At 28.7% G+C, this 13,232-nt stretch overlaps 1 protein-coding gene across 18 annotated transcripts in view; it reads right to left on the minus strand.

Moving 5' to 3' along the window:
• Positions 1-13,232, minus strand: part of LOC130670729 (forkhead box protein P1) — a 174,337-nt gene that overhangs the window by 53,026 nt on the left and 108,079 nt on the right. For all 18 annotated transcript variants that reach the window (XR_008990407.1, XM_057474184.1, XM_057474181.1 and 15 more), the window contains one exon: positions 13,083-13,217. Coding sequence is in view for 17 of the 18 variants with exons in the window: in XM_057474184.1 (XP_057330167.1) it covers positions 13,083-13,217 (135 nt within the window). In the remaining variant the exon portion in view is untranslated. The remainder of the gene's footprint in view (positions 1-13,082; positions 13,218-13,232) is intronic.

The raw sequence follows: 13,232 nt of genomic DNA on the forward strand, positions 1-13,232 counted from the left end.
CACTGGCAGTAACAGTAACACCAGTGGCAGAACATCAAGACATTCGCTAATTAAAAAACTTGAAAAATTAAAGGACATTTCTCTCTCGGTGTTTTTAACAGAACTATATTTATACCATAGCGCGAGACTAAGATAAAGATAATAATAAAAAAAATAAAATGTCAGCAGAGTAGAGTGAGAGGAAGAGTGAAAAAATAATAATAATAAAAAAAAAACTAAAGAGTAACTCCTCTCCCTTAATCTCTTGTTATCTGATCGGCCATCTGTTCCAACTTTATATTCCCAGCAAATTGAATTCGTTCATTTCGCGTCATAAATCGACATCGGATCTTAAATAAAATATGAATGATTGCTAAAATGAGAATAAAATTAAATCGATCTTAAATACTGCCTGTGTACTATTTATAAACTTTAAGAAGCTTATTCTAAATTTAATTAATAGTTTATTCAGAGCTTTTTTAATTAATTTATTCATAAATGATCACACATATTATTAATGATTCGTAATTGAATTGGCTTTAACTTTAAGACGGGAAATATATTTTTGGACGGATAAATTTAATTACGTGAATTAAGATTGCGATGAGTTTGGTACACTGTAAGGTGGGGAATATATGTGTATAAATGTAGAGAGGGAGAGAGAGAGAGGGACAGATAAATGGAGGAGTAGGTATGTATGGAAGCGTATATAAGTCAGCTGACGTTAGACAATAGGAGAGAATAGCTTTAGGCTTTTACACGTTCTCAATGAATAGACCTTGAGACTACTCATCCTCGAATGCGCTCCCGAAACGCAAAAGACTCCTTTTTAAAGAGCATTGTTGACGGCGGACAGTTAAGTGCCGTCTGCCATCATCCAAAACGAAGTAGGTCCTTATAAATTCCCCTCATCACGCCTTTTTCCCCATATTTTTAATGCTTCAAGTGACACCATTTAGAATTATGAGTTAGAAAATTTATTCGCGCATTTTTTAGTCAAATGAAATATACGAACTTTTTTTTCTTTTTTTTATAAACATTTTTGAAAAAGCAGGTCGGCCATATCCATTTTTAAGCTTTAGATTAAAATGCATAAAAATGATTTAAATTTCAAATTTATCAACTTTTTCAATGAGAACTTTTTTGTGACAATTTAATTTGCTACCAAGTTGTTTATATACATTTTTATCGTATCAGTGATAGTTTAGCCAGAATTTTGATTTTTTACAATAACTTCTAAACGTAACTTTCAAAAATAAGTCTGGCATATCCATTTTTAAACCGCATGTTAAAATGCATAAAAATGATTTAAATTTCAAATTTATCAACTTTTTTAATAAGAACTTTTTTGTAGAAAATTTCATTAGCTACCAAGTTGTTTATGTACATTTTTATCGTATCGGTAAAAGTTTAGCCAGAATTACGATTTTTTTACAATAACTTCTAAATGCCGTTTTCAAAAATAGGTCTGGCATATCCATTTTTAAACCTCACATTAAAATGCACAAAAACGATTTAAATTTCAAATTTATCAACTTCTTCAAAGAGACCTTTTTTGTAGGAAATTTGATTTGCTACCAAGTTGTTCATGTACATTTTTATCGTATCGGTGATAGTTTAGCCAGAATTTTAATTTTTTTACAAAAACTTCTAAATGTCATTTTCAAACATCGTAATAAAAAAAAAAAATTAAATTTACGCGAAGTAAAGGGTAACAAGTACTGTTAGTATTTAATAAATTTTTTTTTACATATATATCTATATATATATACATATTTTTTTTCTTATCGTCATAATATACTCTCTTAAAATAATAATAAAATAAATTGCAGCGTGAGAAGAATCTTGAGATGTGATAAGAAACGATAAACAACACTTGTACCGATAATTAAAAACACGAGGCGACAACTAAACACGAAATTAATATATAAAAAATAACAATGTATACATAAATAATTCTCAGTAGAGTGTAGTGTAGATTTAAAATTACACAATATGAGGCAAGCTAAGCATTTTAGTGAGATATTGTTGATGATGACATTAAAAAACGTAGTGTAAGTCGAAACCCGACGTGTAGCATCTTCAGTCGGCGCCCGCGTGTGACACTTTTATTTTATTTCTCTTCCAGTTAATAAAATTTAAGATGATCATATTCACGTCTCCATCGCTGTCATGTTTTAAATTTTCAGTAGTAATACAGTGTTGTATTTTTTATAAAAATCATAACATTTTAACTTCTCACGTTATCTAAGACATTAACTCGTGTTGTGTTTTGTTACACTCGGTGTATACAATTTTATAGAACGTGTATGACATGAGAGTTTAAAATCATCTTCCCCTCATTCACGTCACAACCTGGTTGACTTTGAGTCCAGGTGGAGATAATGGTGTTTGCGTTGTTTGGGTAAACTAGTTTTATCAGGCATAAGGCTCTAAGATACATATGGTGTAATACAATATAATATAAATATAAAATAATACAATATTAACGAATAACTTTGTTTTTATAATATTTATTTTTATAACATTTTCATTTATTATTTTATCAATGCTTTGTTTATTTTATTTTATCATTATAAAATGATAAATAACAAAAAATTTATGTTATTTATTAATCTACACTTGAAATTCATTAAATATAAGCCAATTACAACGAATTCATTTTTTTTTATTTCGAAACAAAAATAAATTATATTAAATATCAAAATATCCACACCACGATCGCTTATCACGTAATTAAATAAATGACTAAAATTAACAAAATATACATATTTTTGTGCTCTTATTTTATTTTATTTACGGTAACGACTCAAAAAAAATAATGAGAATTTTAAAAAAATTTTTCTGAAACTAATCAGAATTTTTTAAACACGAAATTTTGCTTTCAACGTTTCAGAAAATTATGAAATTTTTTTTTGTTTCAAATCTTCATCGAGTAATTTTATTTTATTGAAACTTTTTTGTCATTTTCTACTTTGTCGACTGCTGAGTGATTGAAAAATATTATAATTATTTTGGTGTGCATGTTTTGGAAAAAATCAAATAAAAACGATTATTAATCGCGTAATTATAAGTCAATATTAATAATAATAATCATAATGTTTGACAGAATCCTACAGAAAATTTATCGTAAAGTAACCGCAACAATCGCGATATCAGTGAGATTTTATTTAACATTTAGGCAGTAGATCGATTCAAAATTTCTCTAATTGATTCATTATAATTTTTTTTCTGTAAAAGTAGACTTCAATATATCTATACAATTTTGCATATATTTACTAGAGTAAATTTTTCAAGTAACGAAGCACATGATGTTTGAGGTGTGCAATAATTATATAAAAAATCACAAAAAAAACTAATTTATTGGCGCAAAAAGATTTTTTTATTACGAAATGACGACGAAATTATGATCCTGAGGTTAACAGACAATTAATAATTTTCAAATTTTTTTTTCAACAAATCAATTAAAAAAAAACAAAAACTAAAAACATGCACTTGTAGAAAATTTAAAAAACTACAGGTGCAATTTTTGTAAATATTTTTTTTTTATAGTTTGTCGTCTAAAAAAAAAATCCAAAAATTATTAGACGTCTGCTAACTTCAGTATCATGACGAAATTGTATGATACTGAAGTTAGCCGACGTCTTATAATTTTTTGATTTATTTGTAAACGAATTATTAAAAAAAAAAAAAAATTTTAAGTTGCACCTGTAGTTTTTAAAATTTTCTACAGGTGCATATTTTTATTTTTTATTTTTTTTGTGATTGATTTGTTGAAAAAAGAAATCAAAAAATTTCAATTGTCTGCTAACTTCAGGATCATAAAATTTTCTCACGTGAAAAAATTTTTTCTTAGCTCAAGAAAATTTTCGTTTTCAATTCATAGTGCAAAAAATTTCTTAGGCCAATTAAAAATTTTCTTGGGACGAGTAAAAATTTTTAGCAGCAAAAAATCCTTTTCTGTGCATCAATTACTTTTGAAAAATTAAGTACACTATTTGAATATTTTTCTTGGCTACAAAAAAAAATTTAATAATAATAATGGCTGGGCTGAGTTAATATTTATTGTAAAATTATAAATCAAATTCCGATTTAATTATAATCCCCCAATAGAGTATAAAATATTTTCGAGATAAAAAAAAATACAGACAATCCCTCTTGATGCAAAAGTCTCAAGTGTTCACATGCTCATGATAATAAAAATGTAGCTTTACAAAAAAAGAAAAAAATAGCGAAAAAAAAATATCCACTTGTCCTTGAAGAGACTCATATGATAAACAAACATACAGAGAAAGACACTAAAAGAGAAAGAGAGCGAGAAAGGCGGGTATGAATGTACATTAAGAATTATATGTTATATGTATAGCAAAGAATTTCAAGTGCTGGATAGAAGAGTTAAGGATAGCGAGCAACTTTCCTCGAATAATTTCATCTATTCACATTCACATACACGACTATATGTATATATATATATATAAATGTTATACCATGTGCTTGGCGCGTTTTATTACGTCAAGTTTGAATCTAGTGAAGGGCCGGGGATTCGGATACTCTGAAGAAGTTTTATCACTTTAACAAGAGTGTAATAGTAGAATTTAAAAAAATATTTATAATAAAAGTGCATTTATAAGTGAGTGCTTAAATTATATAAAGTTTGAGTTACAGGAAGAGTTACTTAGACTTGACTTAACAATATACTCAAAGAAAAAAAACTCTTCATCCCCCTGATATGCTTCGCTTTTTTTCTTCGCTACCCCTTCCAAACATTTTAACCCCTTTTTTAATTTATTCCTTACAAACTGTTATTACATGATTATTCATTTTTAATTCCTCGGTACACTGATTTTTGAATTATTAAAACTACAGTTCGATTCCATTTTTGGGCTCTAAATAAATGCCGAATATCAACAAAATTATTTTTGGATAATTAAAAGAAATGAAAACTGACCGTCAAGATTTTGAAAATTTTGAATTCAGTGAATTATAAAACGGAAATGAAAGCATAGTTTATTAGACATAATTAACCCTCTAGAATCAAGCTCACAGGAAGTAGAATTTTCCATTACTTTGAAAATTAAAAATGGCCGCGATTTCAAAACTAATTGTCGGCGCTATCAACATATTGATCTTCTAATTAGCAAACCTGCCAACTAAACTTTCGACGAAATCACTTTTTAATATTTTCTGCCAATAATTAACATCACACATATTGTCTGAGCTTCACACAAGTTTGCTTTAAATTTTTAACTGATAAAAATTGTTTTTGAAATATCTTCCGTCTTAAAATAATTATTGATTTTTTGAGTTTAATTATTTAAATAATTAATAGTTATTGTGAAACACAAGTCTACAAAAGGAAGCAATTAACCAGATATATATTTTAAAAAAAATATATTTAAATGACACAAATAATATAAAGCCCCTGCAATGTTTATAGAGGTTTATATTTCTTTTTGTTTGTTTAAAATAAATCGTGACGAAATAATAATTAATCGATCATCAGACATGCATAGCATTATTAAAGATTGTTGAACTTATTTTATATACATTGACTTGATTACTGTTGTAATAAAAAAAAAATAAAAAAAATATATATTTATACAGACGAACAAATTATACAAATTTTGAAATCGACAAATGTATATGTATATATATATATATATGTATGCATGTGTGTATTGATAATTATCAGTAGTGATTATAAATATATTTATTTAAATATTTTTAAATAAAAACCATTGTCATTATTTGGCTGGTTAGTGAATAAAATTAAAATATTTAATTAAATAAAAATAAATTTAAAATTCAAAATTAAATTAATAATTTATTTCGAAATAAAATCGCGTCTAACTTTTATAAAATAATATTAACAAACGCACATCTGTTTTTACTTTCTTTCTACTTAAAGTTTTTTTTTTTTTTAATATTGAATATAAGCATATACTTTTTCTGTACAAATTTATCGTATTAAACTAGTGTATTCATTTATAATTCCCCCTGACAACTGTATAAATACAAGCAAATCAAAATTCATTTTTTTTCCATACATTGATTTCTAATTTATAATTAAAATTAAAGAATATTTTGTTCAGTCCCAGTTGTAAATTAAAAATAATTTACATGGTCTATAAATACTTTGAAAATAATAATAAAAAAAAATTCTAAATAGTCAAATTTCTTGAATGTTCAAAAAATAATAATTCAAAAAAATTCTCACGGTTACAAAAAAGTTTTTTCCCGATACCATAAAAATTTAGTGGACTCGGCAGCCCAGCGACCGTAATAGAATTGAACAATTAAAGAAAACAAATTTTTAGTTGGTTTGTCGAGTAAACCAACACGTGAACATACATAAATATACATATGTATTCACAAGTGACGATCCATCTCTTCTGGACCAACAGATCCACCAGCACATGAGGAGAGGAAGAAGAAAAGGACCGTTAGAAATAGCCATCGAAAGGTAGACGAGAGACATACAGCAGTAAACCGAGTAGGAAGGAATAGGAAACACGGGGACCAAATTGAATTTGGGCTCTGGCCTCTGTTTAGATTCCTCGTTGGTTGTTTAGTTTAGAGGAACAAAGAAAACATCCATGTGTTTATTCTAGCCGACGCTTTGCCTCCACCCCCTTCCTCTCCCGAGTACTCCTTTATACTCTTCTTCTACTTCTACTACTTCTACTTCTGCTTCTTCATCTACAACAACTACCGGGACGCCATCTTTCTCACAAAACCTTTTATTTCCCATTCATTTAATGTTTTTTTTTATCCCTGCCTGCACACACTGAAATCTTCTCACCAATTTAATTTATCTTATTATTGTTTTTATTATTTCTATATAGTTTATTATGATTATAATATTTGAGACAAGTTAATAAGAAAAGTGTTATCTTTGATAACTTGTTATTTCGGTGGAAGGAAAATGGGATTTATTTTTCACCCTACGTTCCGTTTATACCCGTTATACACGGTTTATTATTTCTTTGTCTCTTTCTTTCTCTCAAGCGCACAAGCTTATTCGTTACTTCCAAAGCATTGGACTTCACTTAGGATTTTAAACTTTCCCCGGGGCACACTCGCGTATTCAGCTACGCAATTTCCAAAATAAACGGCAAACGGTCCCGGGCTCGGCAAATAATCATCGCGCGTGCTTTTAATTAAGTTCTACTGTCTGAAAGCTTGTGAAAGACCGCCGTAGATTGGGAAATGGATTTCAAACTACCACGTAAAATAACCAGAAAAATATATATTATTTATTTACTCAGCGCATTTGAAGTCTCGAAAAAAATTTTAATTGAAAATACTATTTTTGGTGTGTCCGTAATAGAACACTTTTGAAATCGCTCTATCTATTTCTTATTTTCAATAATAATTTTATTGATATTTCATCAATTATTAGAGAATTCGGTATCAAAATATTTGAAATTAATTTTCGATGGAATCCTAATTTTCTTAAAAAAATTTTTTCACTAAAATTACAGTTCGCATATAAAATTAAAATTTATAAATAATCAAAAATTCTTCTAAAATTTTTTAAATTCAAATTTCAATGACTCAATTGATTAAAAAATTCACTGAAAGCTCGAAAACGCCCTCGTCCATAAATTCGCTAATCCATACAAAATCGCCGAGCTTCGAAATTTTCCCATAGATCGGCTGATACCTGGTTTGCAATGATTGGCCAATAAATGGCTAACTATACTGGCCCGTACATGGTGAATCATTGGCAGCCGTCTTTGTGCTTGTAAAACGGAGCACAATAAACTGCCGTTCGTTGGCCAACGGTTTGATCTTGATACCAAGCTTTGGCCGATTGATTGCCACGATTGGACAATGCTTGCGACTGCCATGCTTGGCATACCGTTATCATCTGATATTAAGCCGATCTTCGGCCGATGCTTGAAAATTGGCAGCCATTCACGACCCGGTAATTGGCTGATTCTTTTTTTTGTATGGGAAACTGAAGACTAAAAATTTAGGATAGCTGTCAATATTAACCACAAAAATTTCCAAAAGCCAGACAATTTATTTCCCATCAAAATTTTTGGTGCAAAAACTTTTTCATCTACTAAATTTCAAATATCGATTATCATAAGTATCAAAAAGATCAAATAAAGTTCGTTTGTAAATAATTTAAATATAAATGAATGAAACAATTTCGATTGAGTATGAACTCATATATTACGACTTTTTTTACATAACAATCTACTATTTATAATAAAAATAATAAATGTCACCTAAAATAACTCATTACGAGAAATAACGTCAGACAAACATTTATGAGCGTGTAAACACTACATCAGGCATCGCATTAACTACGTTAAAATCTTTGTCATATTTTTTCCTCGTTACTATATATTTAATATAATATACATATACCCATACATATATGTTATGATGACATGAGATATACGATGGATCATCCAAGTATCGTAGAACCCGCGTGTAGTGCAGTCTAGTGTAATGTATTTTAGTACAGTGTGTAAATATATTGACACACAATGTACCGTATGTTTAACGATAGAGAAAAAGGATTAAAGGTGGGGTGAATAAAAGAGAAAAATATATAAGGGTAGAGTGGATATAAAGGAAAGAAATGAAACGGAATTGAATAAAATGAAAGGCAAAAGAGTGCACCTGAAACAACTACGCGCTCTCACGATTTTAAAACAACGTTCGCTCATCCTGAACACACACACACACACACACACACACACACACACACTCATATACGCACATTTACTACTTTACATATGCTACACATTTCCTATTTCCTTCGTCTTATTAATTTATTTTATTATTATTAATTATTACACCTGTCATATCACTCGTTTTTCTATCGATTCGTTTTACATACAAACTAGTTTTATTATTATTATTAATATTAATGTTACATTTATTTTTTTTTTATAAATATTAACACACTCTGTCGGCATTTAATCATAATAATATTATTATAATCACTCGAGTGGTTGAGTTTTGTTACGTTTTTTTTTATCGGCCAGTGCGCCGAGTGACAAAACAATCGGAATAATTTAAAACAATGCGTGACATCGATTATATTGTTAATCGATCTTGTCAAACGAATAAGTTCAAATGTTTGAGCACGTTTTTTTTTTCTCATGATTACCGGTTTGATTAGATTTTAAAAAATAAAATATCAACTATGATTCAGATTTATTTTTATCCACCCAACAGCCTTTTATTTTATTATTTATTTTTTTTTCTTTAAATTCCACTGGTAAATGTTTGGAGTAATGAATTTTTTTTTTTTTTTATATAAATAATCATGATGAATAAATATATTGATGGTATTATTTTAAGAGACGATGTAATGGTTATTTATTTATTTTTCTGTTTGTATATTTTATAATTATATTTTTAGTTGTTTATTTTCATTACAAGTTTTTTTTTTAGTAGACATTACGATGAAATTTTTTTTTTATTTATAAGACTTCTAATAATACTTTTTTTGCATCGCGGTCTATATTTAAATGATTATTTAATTAATTAGAAATTTTACTGTCAATTTTCAATAATTAATTTAATTAATTAATAATTCGATAAAATATGAAAATTTTAAATTAAATCAAATAAATTATTAATTAATAATTGCATACCTCAAATATTAAAATTGAATAATTAAAACATTAAATGTCAGTTTAAAATTTTATTACTGTCAATTGAAATTAGACCGGTAGGGGTACGATGGGTCACCGGAAAAAATTTTTGAAAAAAATTTCCCGCTTATTTTTATTATATTCAAGTTTGGGGTAAAACTGAACACTTAGAAAATTTGAAAAATTTCACACGACCCTGCCTTGTCTCAAAAAATTTTTTTTTCATACACAAAAAAAAAAGAATTTCTGGGTGCAAGAATTTTTTTGTATTATAAATTGAACACAAAAATTTTCTTGGGATGAGAAAAAATTTATTGACTCAAAAAGTTTTTTCTTGCTCTGAGAAAATTCATTCTTGCCGTAAGAAAATTTCTGTTTTCAATTCCTAATACAAAAATTTCTTGGGCTAGGAAAAATTTTCTTGTGGCGAGTAAAAAATTCTTGTGCCAAAAAATCCTTTTTTTCTGTGTAAAAATTAGCATGTCAATCATATAAATAACAAACTACCAAAATGTTTCCAAACTTATTAAATTATCTTTTCATCCGTCAAGTGTATTCCGAGTAAAATGATTTAAATAATCGAGCGTTATTGAGAAATCTTTAATAATTTATTCGCTAAGAAGTTTCATGTGTTAAATAGAATACAAATTTTATTTGACATGACAGGAAAGTTTATAAAACTTGCAATAACATGAAATCCTCTTACTAATTTACTCTTTATCAGAGTAAAAAATAATTAAAAGCTAATTTAATAAATAAATACTGTAGTACCGATTGTCCGGGAATAAACGTTTCCTTAAGGTATCACTCAGCGGCACAAACTTGCCGTGTGAATAATAGAGGGTAATCGTCTATACCAAGTAAACCCGTGTCGTCTTTACCTTATATTACATTAAATATACTACTACTACTACTACTTCTACTACTACTTATATATTGTATTACTACAACCAACAACGACCTTAGTACCGACAAATACTTGGTCTCACATTTCTCTATTCAGAAAACAAGAGACAAGATTTCTCTATGGGGTGGAAATTCGAGATTGGATTTAAGTACACAGCCGTGAGCTTTCCAATAGTTAATAATTTAGATAAAACCGAGTCATTGGTTTATACAATACATACTAGCTAATATCATATATTCTATATATACATTCATATATAGATATATATGAAGCAAGACATCTTGTATCATTTACGTTGGTTTTATAACAGACACTTATTATTTGCTTATACCTTTTCTACTCCCCTCGAACCCTCTATTTTTATCTCATATTCTAAAATTTAGAGCCATATATATAGATATATACATCACGAACTTATAGATCATATTAATGTCATGTCATGACGTGATTATTTGCCTTAATAATTCATCTTAAATTTTCATTTGTTAATTTATTTATTTACTTATTTTTTTTTTCCTTAAATGTAACGTAGTATAGATTTATTACACTTTTAAATAGTGGATTTAATTTAAAATATTTTTATTTCTTTTAACGTTTATTTCTCATTTTATAAAATAAATTACAATTTCATTTTTATTTGCTAATAGAAAAAAAGGTGTCAATTTTATTTACACAGTTGTTATGTGTGGTATATATTGGAGAAAGAGAGTAAATAAAAAGAAAGTGTTGTAATACTTATTTTAACCGATTAGAAGTCATTACCATGAGTTTTTTTTTTTTATAATATTTTTCACTCGTTATTGTAAATAATTATTTTGAAGAAAGGAAATAAAAAAATAATAGGAATAATAATTTTTATAAAAAGGACGTGAATTGTTATTATTATTATTATTGATAAAGAAAGTTGAGAAAAGAGGGTTGGAAGTTGATGATTGAAAAAGACGGACAAAAAACTAATTTAAGGGCTCGGAAAATATTATGTAAGAAATTTATTGAGATGTCAATTCATTTTGAATCACAAAGAGTTTAGATTCGTTAACTGTAAAAAGAACGGTGTTAAAAATGGACTCATTTTAACTCTGTATAGTATTAGAATGAAATTACACCGGTGTTGGAGGCGTAATTCGGTGGTGTTAAACCGGTGTAAAAGGGGAGTAAACGCGTCCGCTCAGAGTATTAACTTTGGGAAGCTTATAAAACGCAAAAAATATCTTGACACACACACATACGCACACATGCACACACACACGTGCACTCACGCACACACATATGCACACATTCCGAAAGTAAAATATTTTAACACCGGTAAAGAATATTTACATCGGCAGTGGCGTTATTTTCACACCGCTTTCGATGTTGAAATTTAACACCACCAATTTTAACACCTACACCGTTTGGACTTACCCCGGTTATTTTTTACAGTGTAATTAAATTTTAGTGATTATAGTTGGCAGCTACACTGTAAAAAAAAATCGCGGTTACCTGGCAGTGTGGGTGTTAAAATTTTCGGTGTTAAATTTCAACACTGAAAGCCGTGTTAAAACACCACGGCGGAAGGTGTGAATATTCTTTACCGGTGTTAAAAAAAATTCCCGGTGTTAAAATATTTTTATGTAATGCATTTTTTCTCTAATTTCTGTACGTGGGATTTTTTTTTTTACACCGATTTAATACCGGTATTTTAACACCGCCAAATTACACCTTTTACACCGGTGATAGTTCATTTTAACACATGCGGTGTTTAGTTGTCCATTTTTAACACCGCTCGTATGATTAATTTCTATCGATGCCATGGCTGAGTGAGTGAAAAATATATTTATAAAAAATATGGCCTCAATATAAAATAAATATATGTGAAGAATATTCAACAATAATAAAATTTAAGAAAACAAAAATATGTTTCTCACGTGACTCATATTTCAGTAAACACTAGTATAGTAGCGTTCTCTTAAAGCCCGGCGATGTATCCCCCTAAATTATATAAACAGCGTCAGGTTGACGCCACAGTACTTAAAAGTCTCTTAAATTAAAACAACCCCGCGTGTATTGCAGACAAAGAAATAATTGTCGGCTTCTCATAGACAAAACCGAAATTTATAAACTAGTTTCAAATTTAAATAAACAAGTTTCGAAACAATTAAGCCTGAGAATCTATGAAACAAAAAATAGAGAGCTATTACTTGAATAGTTAAATTTTTTATTGCACATTTGCACACATATGAGATGTAACTGGGGGAATATCAGAAAACCGGATTCATCCAAAGACGGCTTTATTTAAAAGCGCCCATAAAACAATCTTTCCCCGAATGTTTTTTGACTTATGGCCGCGGCATCTAGCGGCGGGCGTTTGAACCCCACGGCGGGGATTTCAAATTGAATTCAAAATTAGGGGCGCGATTTTATTTCCACGTGTCAAATGCTTATATATGTATTCTCATATCACCCTCTATTTCATATACATGTATATATGTGTATATTTACTCCATTATATTCAATTAAGATAAAAAAGTTGTTTCAATTTTTTGGAGTTGATTTAAATGAATGGTAATAAAATATTGAGTGATAATTATTACCTGATCTTTTTCGTGTTGATCTTGGCCGTAGAGTGGACCATCACCATTCGGAGTAGTCGAAGCAGAGGGTCGTTGAGACGTTGACAAGTTGATCGCACCGTCTCCGTCCGTGTCATGATCCATTATGCCATCGTCCTGGAATCACGCCAT

Source organism: Microplitis mediator, chromosome 7 (genome assembly GCF_029852145.1).
Source record: "Microplitis mediator isolate UGA2020A chromosome 7, iyMicMedi2.1, whole genome shotgun sequence".
NCBI lineage: Eukaryota > Metazoa > Arthropoda > Insecta > Hymenoptera > Braconidae > Microplitis > Microplitis mediator.